The sequence below is a fragment of the Pseudopodoces humilis genome, chromosome 11 (assembly GCF_049639895.1).
Source record: "Pseudopodoces humilis isolate 2021_Gansu_Grassland_sample_001 chromosome 11, ASM4963989v1, whole genome shotgun sequence".
NCBI classification, from domain to species: Eukaryota; Metazoa; Chordata; class Aves; order Passeriformes; family Paridae; genus Pseudopodoces; species Pseudopodoces humilis.
The window spans coordinates 24,047,002-24,063,533 of record NC_142210.1 but is presented as its reverse complement, the minus strand read 5'-3'; the positions used below and the strand labels follow the sequence as shown (position 1 = coordinate 24,063,533).

The 16,532-nt window shown below is 50.6% G+C and overlaps 1 protein-coding gene across 4 annotated transcripts in view; it reads right to left on the bottom strand.

Annotated features, from left to right (window-relative positions):
• Window positions 1-8,754: 8,754 nt before the first annotated feature.
• Window positions 8,755-16,532, bottom strand: part of VEPH1 (ventricular zone expressed PH domain containing 1) — a 57,261-nt gene continuing 49,483 nt past the window's right edge. For all 4 annotated transcript variants that reach the window (XM_088060806.1, XM_005525133.2, XM_088060807.1 and 1 more), the window contains exons 13-15: window positions 15,353-15,470; window positions 10,172-10,308; window positions 8,755-9,644 (exon numbers count right to left, since the gene is read on the bottom strand). In XM_088060806.1, the coding sequence (XP_087916932.1) occupies window positions 9,408-9,644; window positions 10,172-10,308; window positions 15,353-15,470 (492 nt within the window). In that variant the 3' untranslated portion in view covers window positions 8,755-9,407. The remainder of the gene's footprint in view (window positions 9,645-10,171; window positions 10,309-15,352; window positions 15,471-16,532) is intronic.

The following is a 16,532-nucleotide window of genomic DNA, read 5'->3' as shown; positions in this document are numbered from 1 at the left end:
CAAGTTTGTTCTGTGTTTAAAGCACTTTCAGGTGTCTCCTTAACCCCAAGAGGTCTTTAATGCTATTTTTCCTCCTCAGAGAATGAGTCACAGCAGAAAGATCAGGGCCATCAGGTCCGTGCCTCTTTATCTACTGCTCTGTCAGGGACTTCTGCAGTATCAGAGTGAAATCTCCACCAAACTGAGTCAGTGGCAAATTTCCCACTGACTGCAATAAAGCCTGAAATTGTGTCCTTATGGGCAGAGCAGGGCAGTGCAGAAACCCAGCACTGAGGCGTGTGTGACATTGACAGGAGAGAGAGGGTGAGCCCAGATCTGGGGAGGGAATTCCTCCCTGGGAGGGTGGGGACACACAAATAACTCACTATCATATTCTGAGCTCATTATCATATTCTGCATTTCTGTTAGATACAGGATTAAAGGAACATTGGAGAATTCAGAATGGAAGGAGTCTTCTGTTTATGGTTAACTGTGATTTCAGCACAAGGTACTCACGGCTTTATCCAGTCCTCAAAATCTCCATGGACAGAGGCTACCTAAACTCTCTGGGCAAACTGGTTCATTCATGCTTCTTTCATGGTAAAATTTAATTTTCCTTACATTTAACCTGAACCTCTGTTATTTCAACTGTGCCTGCCCCTGGAACACCCTGGCACAGTGGCAGGTGTCCCTTTCGAGGTCCCTTCCACCCCAAACCATTCCATGTAAAAGCTCCTATTGTTCCTCATCACCCAAGAGTGTGGAACAGCTTTTACTTTTATATCTTACCAATGTTTTGGGTTTTTTTTTTGGCAGACTTCGCTGTAGTCTGGGGTTAACCAAAAGCCATTATATAATTCCATTAACGATTTGCCAGTGGTGAATGTTGCTGGCTCGGTTTAAATAAGATAGCAGCATTTGTGGGCTTTTTCAAGGGGTTGTTTGCCATCTAGTGGGTTCTTGGGGTTTTGCAGAAAAGCCTCAGGATGGTTATTTTTGTGTCAACCCCTCCATCCCTGGACAGGCAAAAGGGACATGAACAGCAAGAGCCTCCCCAGGAAAGGGAGGGGAAATCAAAGTGAGAATATACAGGCAAGATTTTCCTTACTGATAGAGCAACAGCAGTATTGAACACACCCAGAAATTGCCACTGACAGCCATTTGTAAATAGAATAAATTAGTTATTTAAAGTAATTAGTTATGGGTGTCATCAATAAGCTCTCCATCCCCAGAGCACCAAGAGAAAATTGACATTTAAGCATATAGAAGGTGTACATTGCCAGGGTGTACTGGTGTATAAATTTAGTCTGGGATATCCATATCTCAGAATATTTTCAGTTCCTGTTAGTTAAGGGAATTACACAAAGGGATAAAATTAATTTATAAAAACCACATTAATGAGTCATTTATGAGGATGTGGGAAGACATTTTGTTCAAGGATTGACAGAAAAAGGGATTTCTGCCTTTATGATCAAAGTTGCCCCACAGTGTATAGTATCATCTATTAGAGTAAGGCTTGTTGTTAATATAAATCTCATTTTAGTCAACATCATTGAGTAATTCTGTCACTCATTTTTGGAGCAGATCAGAGTCTGAACTAGGAGATTCTTAAAGATGGTTTAAGCCTTATAGAGTTTCTGGAAAGACTGACAACATAATTTTCTAGTATTTCCCTAAACTATTAAAAGCATGGGGTTTGGCAAGTGTATGCAATGATAATGCTCAGCAATCCCTGCAAAGCCTTTTCCAAATTTCAGGTGAAGGAAATCCTCAGTAACAAATCCCTGAGCAGTCTCTTTTACAGGGCCCTGCACCCAGCAGGAGGCAGCACTTCACTGCCAAACAACCCAAAACTTCCTAACATTTGTGTGTGACCTCAGGTAAAACTCAATTTTGAGGTGAATTAAACTGGGGAAAAATCAAATCAAATCAAAATCACCCCCAGGGTGTGGTGCCTGTGTCCAGCAGCTTTGACAGGGCAGTGAGGAGTCAGGAGTGGATCCTGCAGTTCTGATCCCCCCTGGCAGGGAAGGGAGGCCGAGGGGCTCAGCCCCTCCAGGGACAGGGTGGGAATCTCAGGGATCTTTAGAAGGGAAACTCCACATTTCTCCTGTATTAGTACTAATAAAGGATTATGTCAGGTTCAAAATGTGTTAATTCTGATTTTGTGGCCCTTTTGGGCCTGCAGCTGTTGCCAGGAGGGCTGGAAGAAAGACTTGGACCCTGTTGTGCAGCAGAACAAGACTTGTGGTGATTCTGCCCTCAAACCGTGCCAGACGTCTGCTCTGGTGGCACCGTGGAGCCCCAGAAGGGATCAGCACAATTCAATTGTTCCCTTAAAGCCCATTTGCATACATCACTATCAAGAGAAAAGTCCTAATCTACTATAATTACCATTTTTACTGCACTGGAGCTGAACAGAGAAGAGGGATGACTCATGAGAGCACCGGAATCTCAGCCCTGCATGGAGCAGTTCTGGCTCTCCCATGCCCACACCACACCAAAATAACCAATTTAGGATTTCAGACTGATGGATTTCACAGGCTGCTCCCACAAATTATTGATTGTCCCTTCCCTCTCCGTCTGGAGCAGAGCAAGGCTGTCCCTAAAGCTCTTGGCTCCTTTGGGGTAACACCAAAGCCCAGGTGCTGGACACTCACCTGCTTCCCTTGGCAGCCAGAGCAGCACCTGCAGCGGGGTGGGACCAGCTGGGACCTCCTGAACCCCAGAACATCTGGATGTGAGCAGGTATCCTGCTCCTGGGACTCTTCCCAAGGAGTCCAAGACCAAGCAGGCCACACCACTGCTTTCTCCAGGTCACCACCCAGCTTCCAGCACATCCAGGAGCTTCATAGATCATGTTGTTCTTTAAGGTGAACTTTTCCTGCTCCACATTTTTGGCCTGTGAACCAAAAATCTTCCACCACCCCCAGCAGTCCTGAGCCATAAGCCCCTCCTTCCATCAGCAAATCCATGCCCACGTTATCCCTCTGCCACTGCACATTATCCCTAAATCCCTGCAGCTGCAGCTCTGTCAGCACAGGGAGCCAGGCTCTCTCCTCTCTATGCCCACCTCTCCAGGAGTTCAGGAAACCTTGTTTGCTCAATGATTAATGGGAATATTCCAGACAGTTCTGGCAGAGTCCAGCTGACCACTCTGCAGGGCTGTTCCTCCCCAGCCACATTTTGGGAGCAGCGATGGCTGAGGGAGTGAGAGCTGTGGGACCTCACACATCAGCCCAGACAAAGGAAAGATGTCTCCATCACAGGCCTGTCAGGGTTTAGGCTGCCCACACAATCTGTGAGTGTTTAACAAGCTGCTGAAAACCACTGGTGGACAAAAGGCATTTCTGGCATTTTTGAATTTCATGTCCAGCTGTGTTCCCTAACCCAAAATGTAACAATCAAAACAAGGTGCACCTCTCCACTTCTCCTGCACTGACCAGGCCGGGTGGGAACTGTGGCTTGAGAGCGTTGTTAACAGCCCAGAGGTGTTACAGGACACTGAGCTTCCATGATTTCCCTGGTGCTGCCATTGTCCTGCTCCCTGCTGGCCCTGGGACACACAGGGACGTCATGGAAGTGTGCAAGGCCAGGCTGGACGGGGTGGGAGCGTGTGTACCAGTGCAAGGTGTGGGATGGGGTGGAACTTTTGATCTTTAAGGTCCCCTCCAACCCAAAGTGTTGTGGGATTCTGTGATTCTCTGAGCCGAGGCACAGTCACAGACAGCTGCAAAAACAGACTCTGCTGTTGCCTAAACACCACCTGCACTGGAGCAAAGGATCCTCACACTTGAGTCCTTCAAAGCAAAATCAACACCCCTGGCCACAAATGTTTTCCCTTGGGCTGGAGGCCTCCAGCACAGCCAGGCTGGGTCCTCGTGGCCAGCTCTGTTCCGTGACACGTGGATTGTCCTGTTGTTTACCCCAAGGACAGCCTGGTTCCACCACGGGCAGCCCCGGAGCCTTTGATGGGAGCGTTGGCGGTGACGCAAAGTTGTCCTTTACAAAAGTCCCTCCAAACAAAACCCTCTCACAGACACGTCTTTTCCATGAAGAGCTGCCAGTGGAAACGGGGGAGTTTTGCTCCTAACCTGGAGGCATTGGCGTTGCTTCTGCTCTCCTGGGTTGTCAGTGACCTTTACCCACGCTCTGGGTGGTGAAACCACATCAAGGCAGGGGCTGAGCAGTGCCCCTGAGCCCAGCGAGCCACCTGCTCTGGCACTGCTGGTAGGGCTTGGCAAGGACCCCTCCATCCCTGTCCATCCTCCTCAATCCCTGTCCATCCTCCTCAATCCCTGTCCATCCTCCTCAATCCCTGTCCATTCTCCTCCATCCCCTCCATCTCCTCCATCCCCTCCATCCCCTCCATCCCCTCCATCCCCCTCCATCCCCCTCCATCCCCTCCATCCCCACCCATCCCCTCCATCCCCACCCATCCCCTCCATCCCCATCCATCCCCTCCCTCCCCATCCATCCCCACCCATCCCCTCCATCCCCACCCATCCCCTCCATCCCCACCCATCCCCACCCATCCCCTCCATCCCTGTCCTTCCCTGTCCATCCCATCCATCCCCTCCATCCCCATCCATCCCCTCCATCCCCATCCATCCCCCTCCATCCCCTCCATCCCCCTCCATCCCCTCCATCCCCTCCATCCCCCTCCATCCCCCTCCATCCCCTCCATCCCTGTCCATTCTCCTCCGTCCCCTCTAGGACAGACAGCCACCACCTCTCCAGGGTGATTTTCCTGCTGAGGAGGAGCTGGAAGGGCAGGGCAGGGGCAGAGATCAGGAGGCAAATCTTGGCTCTCAAACAATAGCTATTGTGTAAATGTATTTTTACTTCTGTCCTAAAAAAACCCCAAGTGATTTCGGTGTGTCCTAAAAGTTGCAGTTACTTAAATGCCAGGATTTTCATGGAATCATAAAAGGGTTTGGCTTGGAAGGGACCCAAAGACCATCTTGTTCCATGTTCACTACGCCAGGTTTGTGTAAACCCCATCCAGGCTGGCCTTGAACACTTCCAGTGCTGGGGAGTCGATCTCCAGAGAGGATGGACACAACATATATTTATATTTATATTTATATTTATATTTATATTTATATTTATATTTATATTTATATTTATATTTATATTTATATTTATATTGGTATTTATGTTGGTATTTATGTTGGTATTTATGTTGGTATTGATATTTATTGTATATATTTATATATTTATATATATTTATATATATTTTTATATATTTTTATATATAAATATATATAAATATATATATATTTATTTACATTTATATTACATTATATTACAGTGCCCACATTCTGTAGAAGCAAATAAATCTGAATCTTGTGATGCCCTGAGACTTTGGGACCTGTCAGGGCTGCCTGGGGCCAAGGGGATGCCCTGGAGAGGCTGGGACTGGGCTCCCTGGGGTGGGACAGAGACCCTGGGCTGGGGCACTGGGGTCCCAGGTGGGGGTCCCAGGTGGGGCCAGCCAGGGACATCCATGTGCTGGCAAAACCAAGCCCAGCACAAACTGTTTTGAGAGCTCCAGGTCATTTCAAGTGAAGCAATCAAATGAATCAAGTCTGATTTTGCTGCTTTCTTCGCCTAATTAGACAACGGGGAGATTTATGGAATAATTGAGCCAACTCAGTGTAGCTGTAATTTGACATCTAATTAATCAATGTCCCACTCCTTCACAGGTGCAATATAAACCCTTCCTAACTGCTGCAGGCATCTCTCTATTGTTTCTGTGGAAAAAACCCCGATCAAATCCCATTTCTTGCTTCCTCCTGCCACTGGAGCACGAGAAGCCGCAGGAATTCTGTCGCTGCCCCCAAACAGCAGAAGCGCCGATGCCGGGTGCTCACATCCCCCTGATCCCATGGGATGGCCTCGGTGAAGGCTGCTGGAGGCACAGCTGGCTCCTGATGCTGCGGAAAGTTCGGGAAGCAGCTTTTCTCACCAAAATACTCCTGGCTGCCAAGCAGGTTCTGGAGGTGTGTCGGTGGGGAGGGAAGGGATGGTGTTCCCGGGGAGCGCAGGAAGCTCTGAAGGTGCCACCAGGACACGCAGGGATCCGAGGAAAAACTCTGGCCCTATTAGAGTTAATAGGAGTTTTGCATTTGACCTCAGCAAGGTCAAGGGTTTTACCCAAGGAATATTAGTCATCAGCATCGGGATGAATTAGAGGATTTGTCAACGAGAAGCAGGCAAGGTTAGTCCCATGGGTGGCTGAGCTCGGAATGGCTGGAAAAATAATGTCCAGCTTATTCCATTTATCCCGTGCTGCATGTGAGGCCTGTGTGAAATAGCTCAGCATTTCTCACCTGCTCTGTCCCACTCCTGTCACACACGCTGGGGATCCCTGTGTTCAGGGAGGGGAGGAACTGTGGAGTAACATTTCCTTGGAAAGCTTCCCGGAGCTGGGCTCAGCTCTCACAAAGCAGCCCTGGGAAGGTGCACAGCCTATGGTTCCTAATTCCCAGGAAATCCCATCCAGCTGGCTCCCGCTGGCAGCAGGGATCCAGACTCAAATCCCCGAAGGATACACGGGATGTGGCCCTGGAGTCACGGGGGACATCAGCTCTCCCAGGAAAACATGGATTATTGTCCTTGCAGAAACCAGATCCTGGAAGTGGGAGCCAACATTTTGAAGGATTTGTTTCCTAGAGAAGCAATGCTGATCTGTGAAACCCCGAGGGTTTGGAAATTGCTCACAGGAATGATCAGGGCCGGATTTAGGTTTGGTTTAAGTTAAACCCTAAAGCTGGGTCTGTGCCCCCAGTATGTGGAAGGGACTGGGGGGGCTGGTTTGGACTGGGAGCTCTCTTCCATGGCAGAGTCCTGGAGCTGTGGGCTCTGAGGAGGTTGTTTGCATCCAGCCCCTCTTCCAGGTTGTGCCCAAGGACCCTCAAAGAGCTCTCAGTGCTGTCATTGCAAAGGACCAGGATGGTTCCTGCAAGGATGAGCAAACCAGCAGAGAAAATACTGCACAATCAGGGCTAACAACATCTTCCCTGTGGATATTTACATCCAAATGTCTTGGATATTTACATCCAAAGTGGCTCAGATATTTAAATCCAAAACATTTTGGATATTTAAATCCAAACTGTTCTGATACATGTTGTTTGAGAAAGAACCAACAAAAGCTATTTATACATTTGCTTGAGAAGTTCCCTGCTCTCATTCTACATTGGATTGATGATCTCCGTGTTTCTCCTTTTAGGAGGGTGACTGGAAGAAGTTGCCAGCTGAATTTCTGTTTCATTTTCCTCCAACTTTTAATTGAAGTCAGGAGAAGTGTGGCTGGGCTCCCTGTTTTAGGGAATTATTTCCTGGCACAGCTGGGGTGTCTCTGACTCCAGAGCAATGCATTCCATATTGTTCCCATCCCGCTGGGGTTGGAGGGAAGGGTGTGGGTGCCCGGTGACAAGGCTGGGGACAGCAGGTGACACAGAGCTCTGCTGGTCCCACACACGAGGTGCAGCGCATTGGTGACATCGGTGACATCACTCAGAGGTGGCAGACTGAGGCTTGGCTCCGGGGGAAACGTGGAATATTTGGGCTGTAAAAGTTGTTTTTGATGGCCAGCTCAGGGTTAGCATTGAGCTCATCCCGTGGGTGGGTGAGCTCAGGGGAGCTGCAGGATGTAATTCTGGGACTCAAGGTGAGAAACTCCAAGTTCTCACCCATAAATTGACTTCATTCCCCACTGACTCAGTGGTTTGTCCCGAGGGCGAGGTGAGCATTTGTTGGTCCAGGTGTTGAAAATCTCCTTTCCTCATCTCCCAGACCTCCTGTGGAAATGTCCCATGGTGTGTCTGTCCTCACCCTTGCCCTGCTGCTGTTCCATGGTGGGCTTCCATATCTTCTGTGACTAAATTTAGCTTTAACAAGGTTCTTCTTCACTTTGCCACATTCCAGGGTCTGACACTCATCTCCATGTTTTAGTTGATCCAAGGGTTTTCAGGAATTTGAACATTTCATGTCTTTCCCAAAAGCACTGGGAAGTCTGGAGCCAGTTTTTGAGTTTTTTGGCTTTACTCTGCCTGTGCTGAGCCCACCTGTGGCCCCACCACCTTCCTGCAAGTCCCCTGGAGCCACCAGAATGGGAACTGATTAAAAATTACAGGAAAAAGAGCCAAGCAGGGGAATCCAGAGATCCCCAGGAGCACAGGCAGCCCCAAAGAGGAACCCAGAGAAAGCAAACAGCCTTTTCCAGCTCAGCCTGATTTCCCTGGCAGTTCTTGCCCTGGCACAGCTCCAGGTCCTTCTCCCCAGAAGGTTTGAGGGTGTTTGGATGGATCAGCTTGAGAAGCCCCTCAGTGCAGCTCCTGTGAGCCCTGGGCTCTGACCTGGCAGCAGAGCTCAGGCACTCCCGTGCTGCCAGAAATTCATTTTTTCTCATTCTAATTTGGGTAAATGCTCCTTCCCAAACATTGGCATCTTACCTGTCAGGATAACAAATTCCAGAGCTCTGGCAGGAACACTCAGTGCTGGTGAGGGATCAGGCTCCAAGGACAAACACTTTGCATTTCATGGGACAAGATTCCCACCTTTGAGCCGGAAACCTGTGGAGCAGGAACCAAACCACCCTGGCTGATCCCTCAGATCCCACTGAAAAAAAAAAAAAAAGCTTTTTTTCCTCATTTTCCCACATTTCTGGAAACACTTTTTTGCCAAAGATACATTTTGCTAGGTTGGAAAATTTCAAATTTTATTTTGACCCAGCCTTGAATGATCTCTGAACTCATTTCTTCACTTGCAGATCCCTCATTCCTTTTTTGTCCTCCTCTTTTCCTTTCAGTCTCTTCTGCAGCACTTCCTCCACTTTGGAATCATTTGAAAGTATACAGAATGGAGAAAAGAATTAAAAAAAAAAAAAAAAAGAACATTTAAAAATTCCATTCAAAGTAGAGCAAAAGCAGGAAAAAAGAGGGAAAATCAAAAAGTTAAATATTTAAAATTGTTTTCCAGCAGTACAAAATCTTTCAAATTTCCCCATTTAAACCTGAAAGCAGCAGCTTGAACACAAACAAACAATAAAAGGATAAAGTCCACCGGGATTAAATAAAGAAAAATAACTTTTTACATCAAATTGATTAAGGAAAGCAAAAAGTGCTCATTCCTGGAATTCTCCTGGCAGTGTCAGAGACCTGGTGCAGCTCAGGTCAAGGGGTTGGGTTTGTAACCAAGGGGTTGGGTCTCTAAGCACATTCCCTGCTTGCAGGACATCAGGAAAAACCCCTGGATTTGCCCAGGGAATGTGGCAGCTGCTCCTGCGCCGGGCAGTGTCCCCGTGCTCCCGCCCCTGGAGGTGTCCTTGTCCCTCTGGCTCTCCCTGGGGCTGTCCCCAGGCTCTGGGGTGGCCTCCTGGCCATGTCCTGGTGCCACACGGGCGCTGTTTGGTGGCCCCAGGGTTACAGGTAGGTGGTGGCCTCGCGGCTCTGGCGCTCGCGGGCCTGCGCCACGGCCACGTTGAGGCACTGCAGCCACTCCTCGGCGTTCTTCTCGTCCTTGGCCTTCAACACGTAGGTCCTGCTGTCCGTGAAGATCTCGAAGGCCCGGGGCAGGCTCCGGTCCCGCCGCTTCTTGGCCACCACTTTGACGCTCTGCACCTTGCTCAGCTCGATGGGGCTCTCGTCGGGGTCGTCCTTCTGCAACACAGGCACAGAGCAGGGTCACCTGCTGAGGAGCCACCACCCACCTCACAAACAGCTGAGGGCTCCTGGCAGTGTCCCAGGCCGGCCTGGACAGGGCTTGGAGCAGCCTGGGACAGAGGAAGGTGTCCCTGCCATGGCAGGGGTGGTGCTGGATGAGCTTTGAGGTCCCCAAACCCCTCTGGGGTTCTGTGAACTCCTCCTTCGTTGTGGAGATGTTCCCGAGTGTCACCAGCTGCTGCTGCCACGTATCGTGGCTGCTGTGCCTGGAAGTGTCCACGGCCACGGGGCTTGGAGCAGCCTGGGACAGAGGAAGGTGTCCCTGCCATGGCAGGGGGATGGAACGAGGTGGTTTTTATGCCTTGTGAAAACTGGGGACCCAGCAGTGACAGCACCTGGGCTGCCCTTGCTGTCCCTTGCCTTGCGCTGGGTGGGTGGAGAGCTCCCACAGACACAGCTGAGGGGTGAGAGGCTCTGGGGTGGAGCTGGGCAGGGGGGAAAGGAGCTCATGCTCCGTGACTCACGGATTTGCCCCTGCGGAACAGCAGCTGGTTGCCAGCCAGGGTGAAGTAACGCGTTTTCCACCTCTTGATGAACTTCCAGCGGACCTGCTTCTCCTTCAGCTTGCCCTCCATCAGGGGCTGCCCGTCCTGGTTCACACCTGGGGAGGGGAGCACACAGCCAGGGTCAGTCCTGCCCTGCCTTCTCCCCACCCCGAGGCTCGTGCTGTGCTGCAGGAGGGCTGCTCTGCCTTCCTCGTTTTCCCAGCCTCCAGCACTCAGCCCTCACTTGACACAGCTCAGCCCTCAGCCACGTCCTGCTGGGGAGGCTGAGCAGATGGAGCTGACAGCTCAGTCCCCTCTTCCATCTCTTTTCCTGCTCCCTCAGCCATCCCAAACCTCTCCCCACCACCACCTCTCCCAGCTGCTCCTCAGCCCTGCAATAACCATTTCTGGCCTTGGGCACTGCCAGGGATCCAGGGGCAGCCTCAGCTTCTCTGGGCCCCCTGTGCCAGGGCCTGCCCACCCTGCCAGGGTGGAATTCCTTCCCAGTATCCCAGCTAACCCTGCTCTCTGGCAGTTTAAATCCCCTGTATCTCCGAGGGGTCTCTTTCTCCTTTCTCTTCTATCTCCACATCGGTGGCTGGGACACGAAGGACCAGACAGACCAGAGGGCGGTGCGAGGCACAGGCAGTCTGAGAAGGGATGTTTCTGGATCTTTGCCTTGGAGCCCATCCCACATCTGTCAGAGGGGCAGTGCTCCCTGGCTGGCCTCCCTCCCATCCCTCAGCCCCCAGGTCCACCCAGCACCTCCTTCCTTCCCTCTGTGCCACTGGCGGCTCCTGAGGATGGAGCTGAGCAGGGTGCCCAAGCACCCCCAAGGGAGTGCCAAAGGCTTTATGGCTTTTTGGGCGCCCACCCCCTGTCTGGAAGAGGCCAAAGCAGCGCCAAGACAAGGCATGAACTGGAGATGAACGATGTGTCCTTCCCCCAGCGCTGTTTTCCTTGGCAGCGGGGCTGGCGGGGGGTGCAGTGTGGACTCGTGCAATTTCCTCAGGAAAGACCGTAAATATTTCTGTCTCTGCAGCTTGGGAGCGCTTGGAAGGAGATGGATGAATGAAAAGGGGGTTGGCAAAGCCTCAGTGCCGGGAGGGGGGAGCTGCAGCTGTGATTTCCACCACAGGAGCAGGCCGTGCTCTGCTCCACGCAGCCACTTCAGCCCTGACTCCACAACTTCCCTGGATATTTTTGTGCCAGCACCGACCTCAGCACCCGGCCTGGCGTGGGACAGAGTAAAGCAGAGGGTTTCTCTCTCCCTGTGGAAATGTCACCACTGCAAAAGGGGGTGAATTCCCCAGGAGGCTGGCTTGGGGCTGCACCCTCTCCCCACACGCTCTTCAGCAGGACAGAACCATGTTTTAGCGTCCCCCTTGATAAAAACTTGCCAATTTTGTTAAATATTGTTCCCTGCCTGGCTCCTGGTTCCACAGGAACATCTTCAATCCCATTCCAGAGCAGCAGGAACATGCTTCAACCAAACTAAGAGGGGTGAAGCACAAAAGGCCCAGGGACCAGAGGATACCGAGATAGTTTGTGGTCAGCAGCACAACGTGAGAAGGGAAGCGAATGTGCAATTTTGGCCTAAAGCGAATTTTTATGGCCAAAATCTTTCAAACCCAGCATTTGCTAAGAAATGTTGATCTCTTTTTAAGGAGCCAGTGGCTTCAGGCAATGCTTCCAGAGGACCTGTGCTGTGTATCCACAAAGCAGCCCGGGGGGAGTTCTGATGGCAGCTTCCAAAGCGGCCCTAATGAATCCGATGCCAGCGTGTCTGAGGGGCTGATTAGGAGAGAGAGATTCATGCAAGATAAGAATAAAACTCTTTTCCAATATTTTTCTAAGTCCTTCTGCTTATTTTCCTTGCGGTTGACTTCAGAGAATCCCAGAATAACTCAGCTGGAAGAGAGCTCGTGGGGTCTCTCCTCCAACCTCCTGCTCCAAGCAAGGTCACCCACGGGGTCAGACTGGGCTGCTCATGGATTTATCCACGTGGGACTTGAAAAGCCTCCACAACATCTCTGGGCAAAGCTGTTCCAGTGCTTGATCTCCTCGTGGTGGGAAAGCTTTCACTCACAGGGAACAATTCCTGTCCAGTATCTCATCTAAATCTCTCCTCTTTCAGTTTGAAAAGGTCATGAAATATCCAAAGGTCTTGAAATACCTATTTTTCCTTCAATCATCTTAATATAGACATGCTGACTCCAGTTGAACCCCGAGTAGTTCCCGCTGATGTGTCTCTTGGAATTTTCTGTTTTCCATCTTGCTTTCTTTGCAGAACTACAACACATCCAGCTCTAAGTAGTTTGGGTACTGAATAAAAAGTTAAAACCCCTCCAAACTCTTCCAAGATGAACTTGAGACAGATAAAAACCCTAAGCTTTAAATCTTGAATTTGATGAAACATAAAATCCTCCACAAGAATTCATGAATGATCTCAGTGATAATAAACCCCTATGAACTTGAAAGAATGGAATGTGTGGCAGATAAATGCAATTAACCTCGGGGAATATGGAATCACTCTCTTCCATCAATCACCACATTGGGTTTTGCTGAAAACCTGGAGAGAACACATCGCTGGATGCCACTTTTTATGATTTTCCAGTGAGCATTAGAGCTGGCTCCTTCATTTCTTTGGATAGCTGGCACTGCAGGAGGGGGATAAATGTATTCCCAAGCTGATGTGGGAATTCCCAGGGAATTGCTGTTTTCCAGAGGAATTCACAAACACCCTCAGCTCTTCCCAAATCCCAAATCCTTGCCCAGGGCTCCTCTGCAGCCCCCAGGGATCCCTGCCATGTCTTTGTGAGCTTCCAGAGGCAGGGCTGAGCTGGAATTCCCTCGCCGGCTCTCCAGCGGTTTTGCGGAATGTTTTGTGCAAGAGCTGGCGAAGCCAAACTCCCAGTCCAGGGGGTTGTGCTGGAATGAGGCTCCCAACAGCCAGCTTGTGCTAACAGGAGGAACCCTGACGTTCTCCAGCGTTCCCAGAGCCTGGTGGCTGGGTTGGAGCACAGGATGTGTGAGCTGCTGTTCCTCCCCCTGAGCCCATGGCACATCCGTGCTGCGGGCAGATGAGCAGGGTTTGTGGGAAAAGCCAATCCAGGATGATTTAACAGCACCTCTGGAAAAGTGTGGTTGTACAAGACATGCTTTGGAAGCAGAGGAATGCCTGGGAAAGAGTCAAACTTACTCTAATTGTCACTGTGGGTGCATCAACCACTTTGCTTCAGCTTAACTGGTTCTTTCCACGCAGGAGCAGCTTCCAGAGCCCAAATCCCTCCCAGCTCCAGCCAAACAGGAATCACTGATCACAGAAACATGGAATGGTTTGGGCTGAGAAGGATCTTAAATATCATCTCATCCCACCCCTGCCATGGGCAAGGACATTTTCCATCATCCCAAGGTGCTCCAAGCCCCATCCAACCTGGCCTTGGGCACTTCCAGGGGTCCAGGGCAGACACAGCTTCTCTGGGAATTCCACCCCGAGGCAAGGCCAGGGCTTTAAGGCAGAGCTTGCCCAAGTCTGGAGGATAAATGGCATCTTGCAACAGGCATCCAAAAAATGCAACAAAACCCCCCCTGAACCAAACCCAGCAGACAATAATAGAAAAAAAATTGCCTCTGAATTCCTTCTTCAACAGGAATTGGGTTGCTAAACAGCATTGCTGAGAGGAAGAAATTGCTTTCTTGCCTCTCAAAAGCATTTCTGATTTCAAAGGGTCTTTCCCACTCTGGAATGAAAATAAGAGATGTTTCAGAACCTTTAAATTCCTTACCAAACCAAGGAGACCTCCAAATCTTTACTTGTGTCAGCTCTTAGGAGCCCAGAGAGACCCTGCAGGGTCTCCCAGTCTGCCACAGCTCTGCAGCACCAGTACCAAGGTGGAGTCGGCACTCCCTGCAAATTTTTACTCCACTGAGCTCCTTTCCTCAGCTTTCACATGACCCATTCAAGGAATTTGTTTTCTAAAGGCCTTTGGAGCTCAGGAGCAAATCACCATACTCACAATGAGCCTTTCTTGCAAAATTCTTTTAAACTGAGACAAAGAGAACAATTGCGCATGAAAAGGACAATTACAGCCAGGAGAGCAGCAGTGAGGCAAGGCTGGGCTGGTTAAATGTCTTTGGAAATTCAGACCAAAGTTATTTCATTAAGCTTTGACATTTTAAGCAAGAGGCTCGTTTTCCTCATGGCTCAACATCCCTGATGTGCTGGGGAAACCACACTGAGAGCACTGTGGAGATGAAGTTTTAACTCAGGGCAGGATTTCTTTCCTGGTCCTGGAGTCCCACGGGAGCTGGGGAAGGAGAAGATGCTCAAACACCCATGGAATGAGCAGGGACAGCCTGGCCTGCAGCAGCAGCTGGGCCACTCCTGCAAGACTTCCTAAATTCGGGGTTGATGCACTCTGAAGAGACAATAAGTGTTAAAATAAATCTCTGAAACAGCCAATAATTCAAACTCTTGGCCAAAATAGTCAAAATTCTTGGCCAGAATTGGTCAGACTTTTATGGAGTGGCAGAAAGCATCTGAGAACAAGACATTCCTCTGCCTGTCAGGGCTCTGGTCTGATGGGGGCCAGAAAGCTTCAAAAGCAGGGCACCAGGAGATTATACCTGGGAAAAAGGCTGTTTCTTACTATTTTCCACTCACCCTCTTTTCCAGTACACCTGAATTATTATTCCTTTATAAGACTTAATCACCACATCCCTAAGGAGATGTGCAGTAAATGACATTAAAGCAGATAATTCTGAGGGTGAGGGAAGCAGGAGCCAGGTGTTGTTCCTGTGCCAACATGGAACCTGTCAACCCCTGACTTGTGGCACCTGGGTGGGCTCCAGAGGACCTGGGACGTGGCCCAGGAGATGCAATCCTTTATCTGGACACTGTGGGATGGCTGCAGAGCCCTCCCACCCCCCAGGGGTCAGTGATGTTGCAGATTTGGGGTTGTGTCCCTCTAAGCACACACCAAATCAGCTTTGGGCCTGATTCCCCCACCAGAGAGGAGTTTAATGGAGAATTCCAATTAAAACAGCCACTGGAAAGTTTGGTTTCCCCTTTCCCCACCATGGCCATGCCCAGCATGACCAGTGAGTTTCAGTCTCTGCCCTCAGCCCAGCAGGGACAGGGGCAGGACCCCTCTGTACCTGTTGCCTTCTCGGGGTTGTTGCACATGAAGCACTGCCAGGCTCCTGCCTCCTCGCTGTAGCCGAATAAATCAAAGAACCTCACTTCCTCCAGGTGCATCTGAACGTTCTCCAGGTCCTGGGGTGGCAGGAGAGAAACCAGACTCAGGGGGTGAGGAGGCACTGCTGGGATCCCCACATGCAGAGGGACTCAGTCCCTGCACAGGGCAATGTGGGGCAGCAGCAGCAGCTGACCCACAAATTATGGATCAGGCTGTGGGAGGCTTTTCCTCTTCCATGCTGCTGCCAGCAGCCAGGCCTGGCCTGTTTTCCAGCAGCTGAACCACCTCAGAACATGAGTGTGATGAGGACAGGCTGAGGGAGCTGGGAAAGGGGCTCAGCCTGGAGAAAAGGAAGAGGAATTCCTGGCTCTGCACAACTCCCTAACGGGTCAGGCTCTTCCTCGGAGTAATAAATGATAGGACGAGGGGAAATGGCTCCAAGTTCTGCCAGGGGACGTTCAGATTGGATACTGGGAAAATTTCTTTATGGGAAAGCCTGCCCAGGGCAGTGGAAGAGTCACAGGAAGGATTTAAAACCCTGTGGATGTGGCACCTGGGGACATGGGTCAGTGCTGGGGAATGGTTGGACTCAGTGGTCTGAGAGGGCTTTTCCAACCTAAATGATGAGGGTTTTTTCCATGGCTTCATCACCCCCTGGTGATATTCCAAGTTGGTATCATTCCATGGTTTATCACCTTCTCAGGGATGTTCCAGTCCCCAGAGGGGCTCTGCTGACACTGCTGGGCACTCCCTGGCAGGAGGGATGAGCCAGGGCAGTGGCACTGGGCATCCACAAACACTTGGCTTGCTCCAGGGAGCAGCCAGAGCATCCCTGAGCACAGGAAAAGGCAGAGGATCCTCCCTGGGAGCTGATCAGTGCCATTGCATTATCCAGCCTGTTTCAAACCCTGTGGTTCAAACTCAGCTGTGATCTCACACCTGAACAAACGCTGGGCTCAGGTAACAGCAGCCAGGTCCCTCCCTGCCAGCCCCGAGGCCACTGCAGCCCCTCAGACCCTCCCAGGTGTTGGTGTGGGGTCTCAGAGCTGCAGCACCATCCTGCAGCCCAAGGAAAACACGGGTTTATGCAGTGGGAGGGAACCCTGTCCCCTGCCAGGGCTCTCAGCCCATCCCAGCAC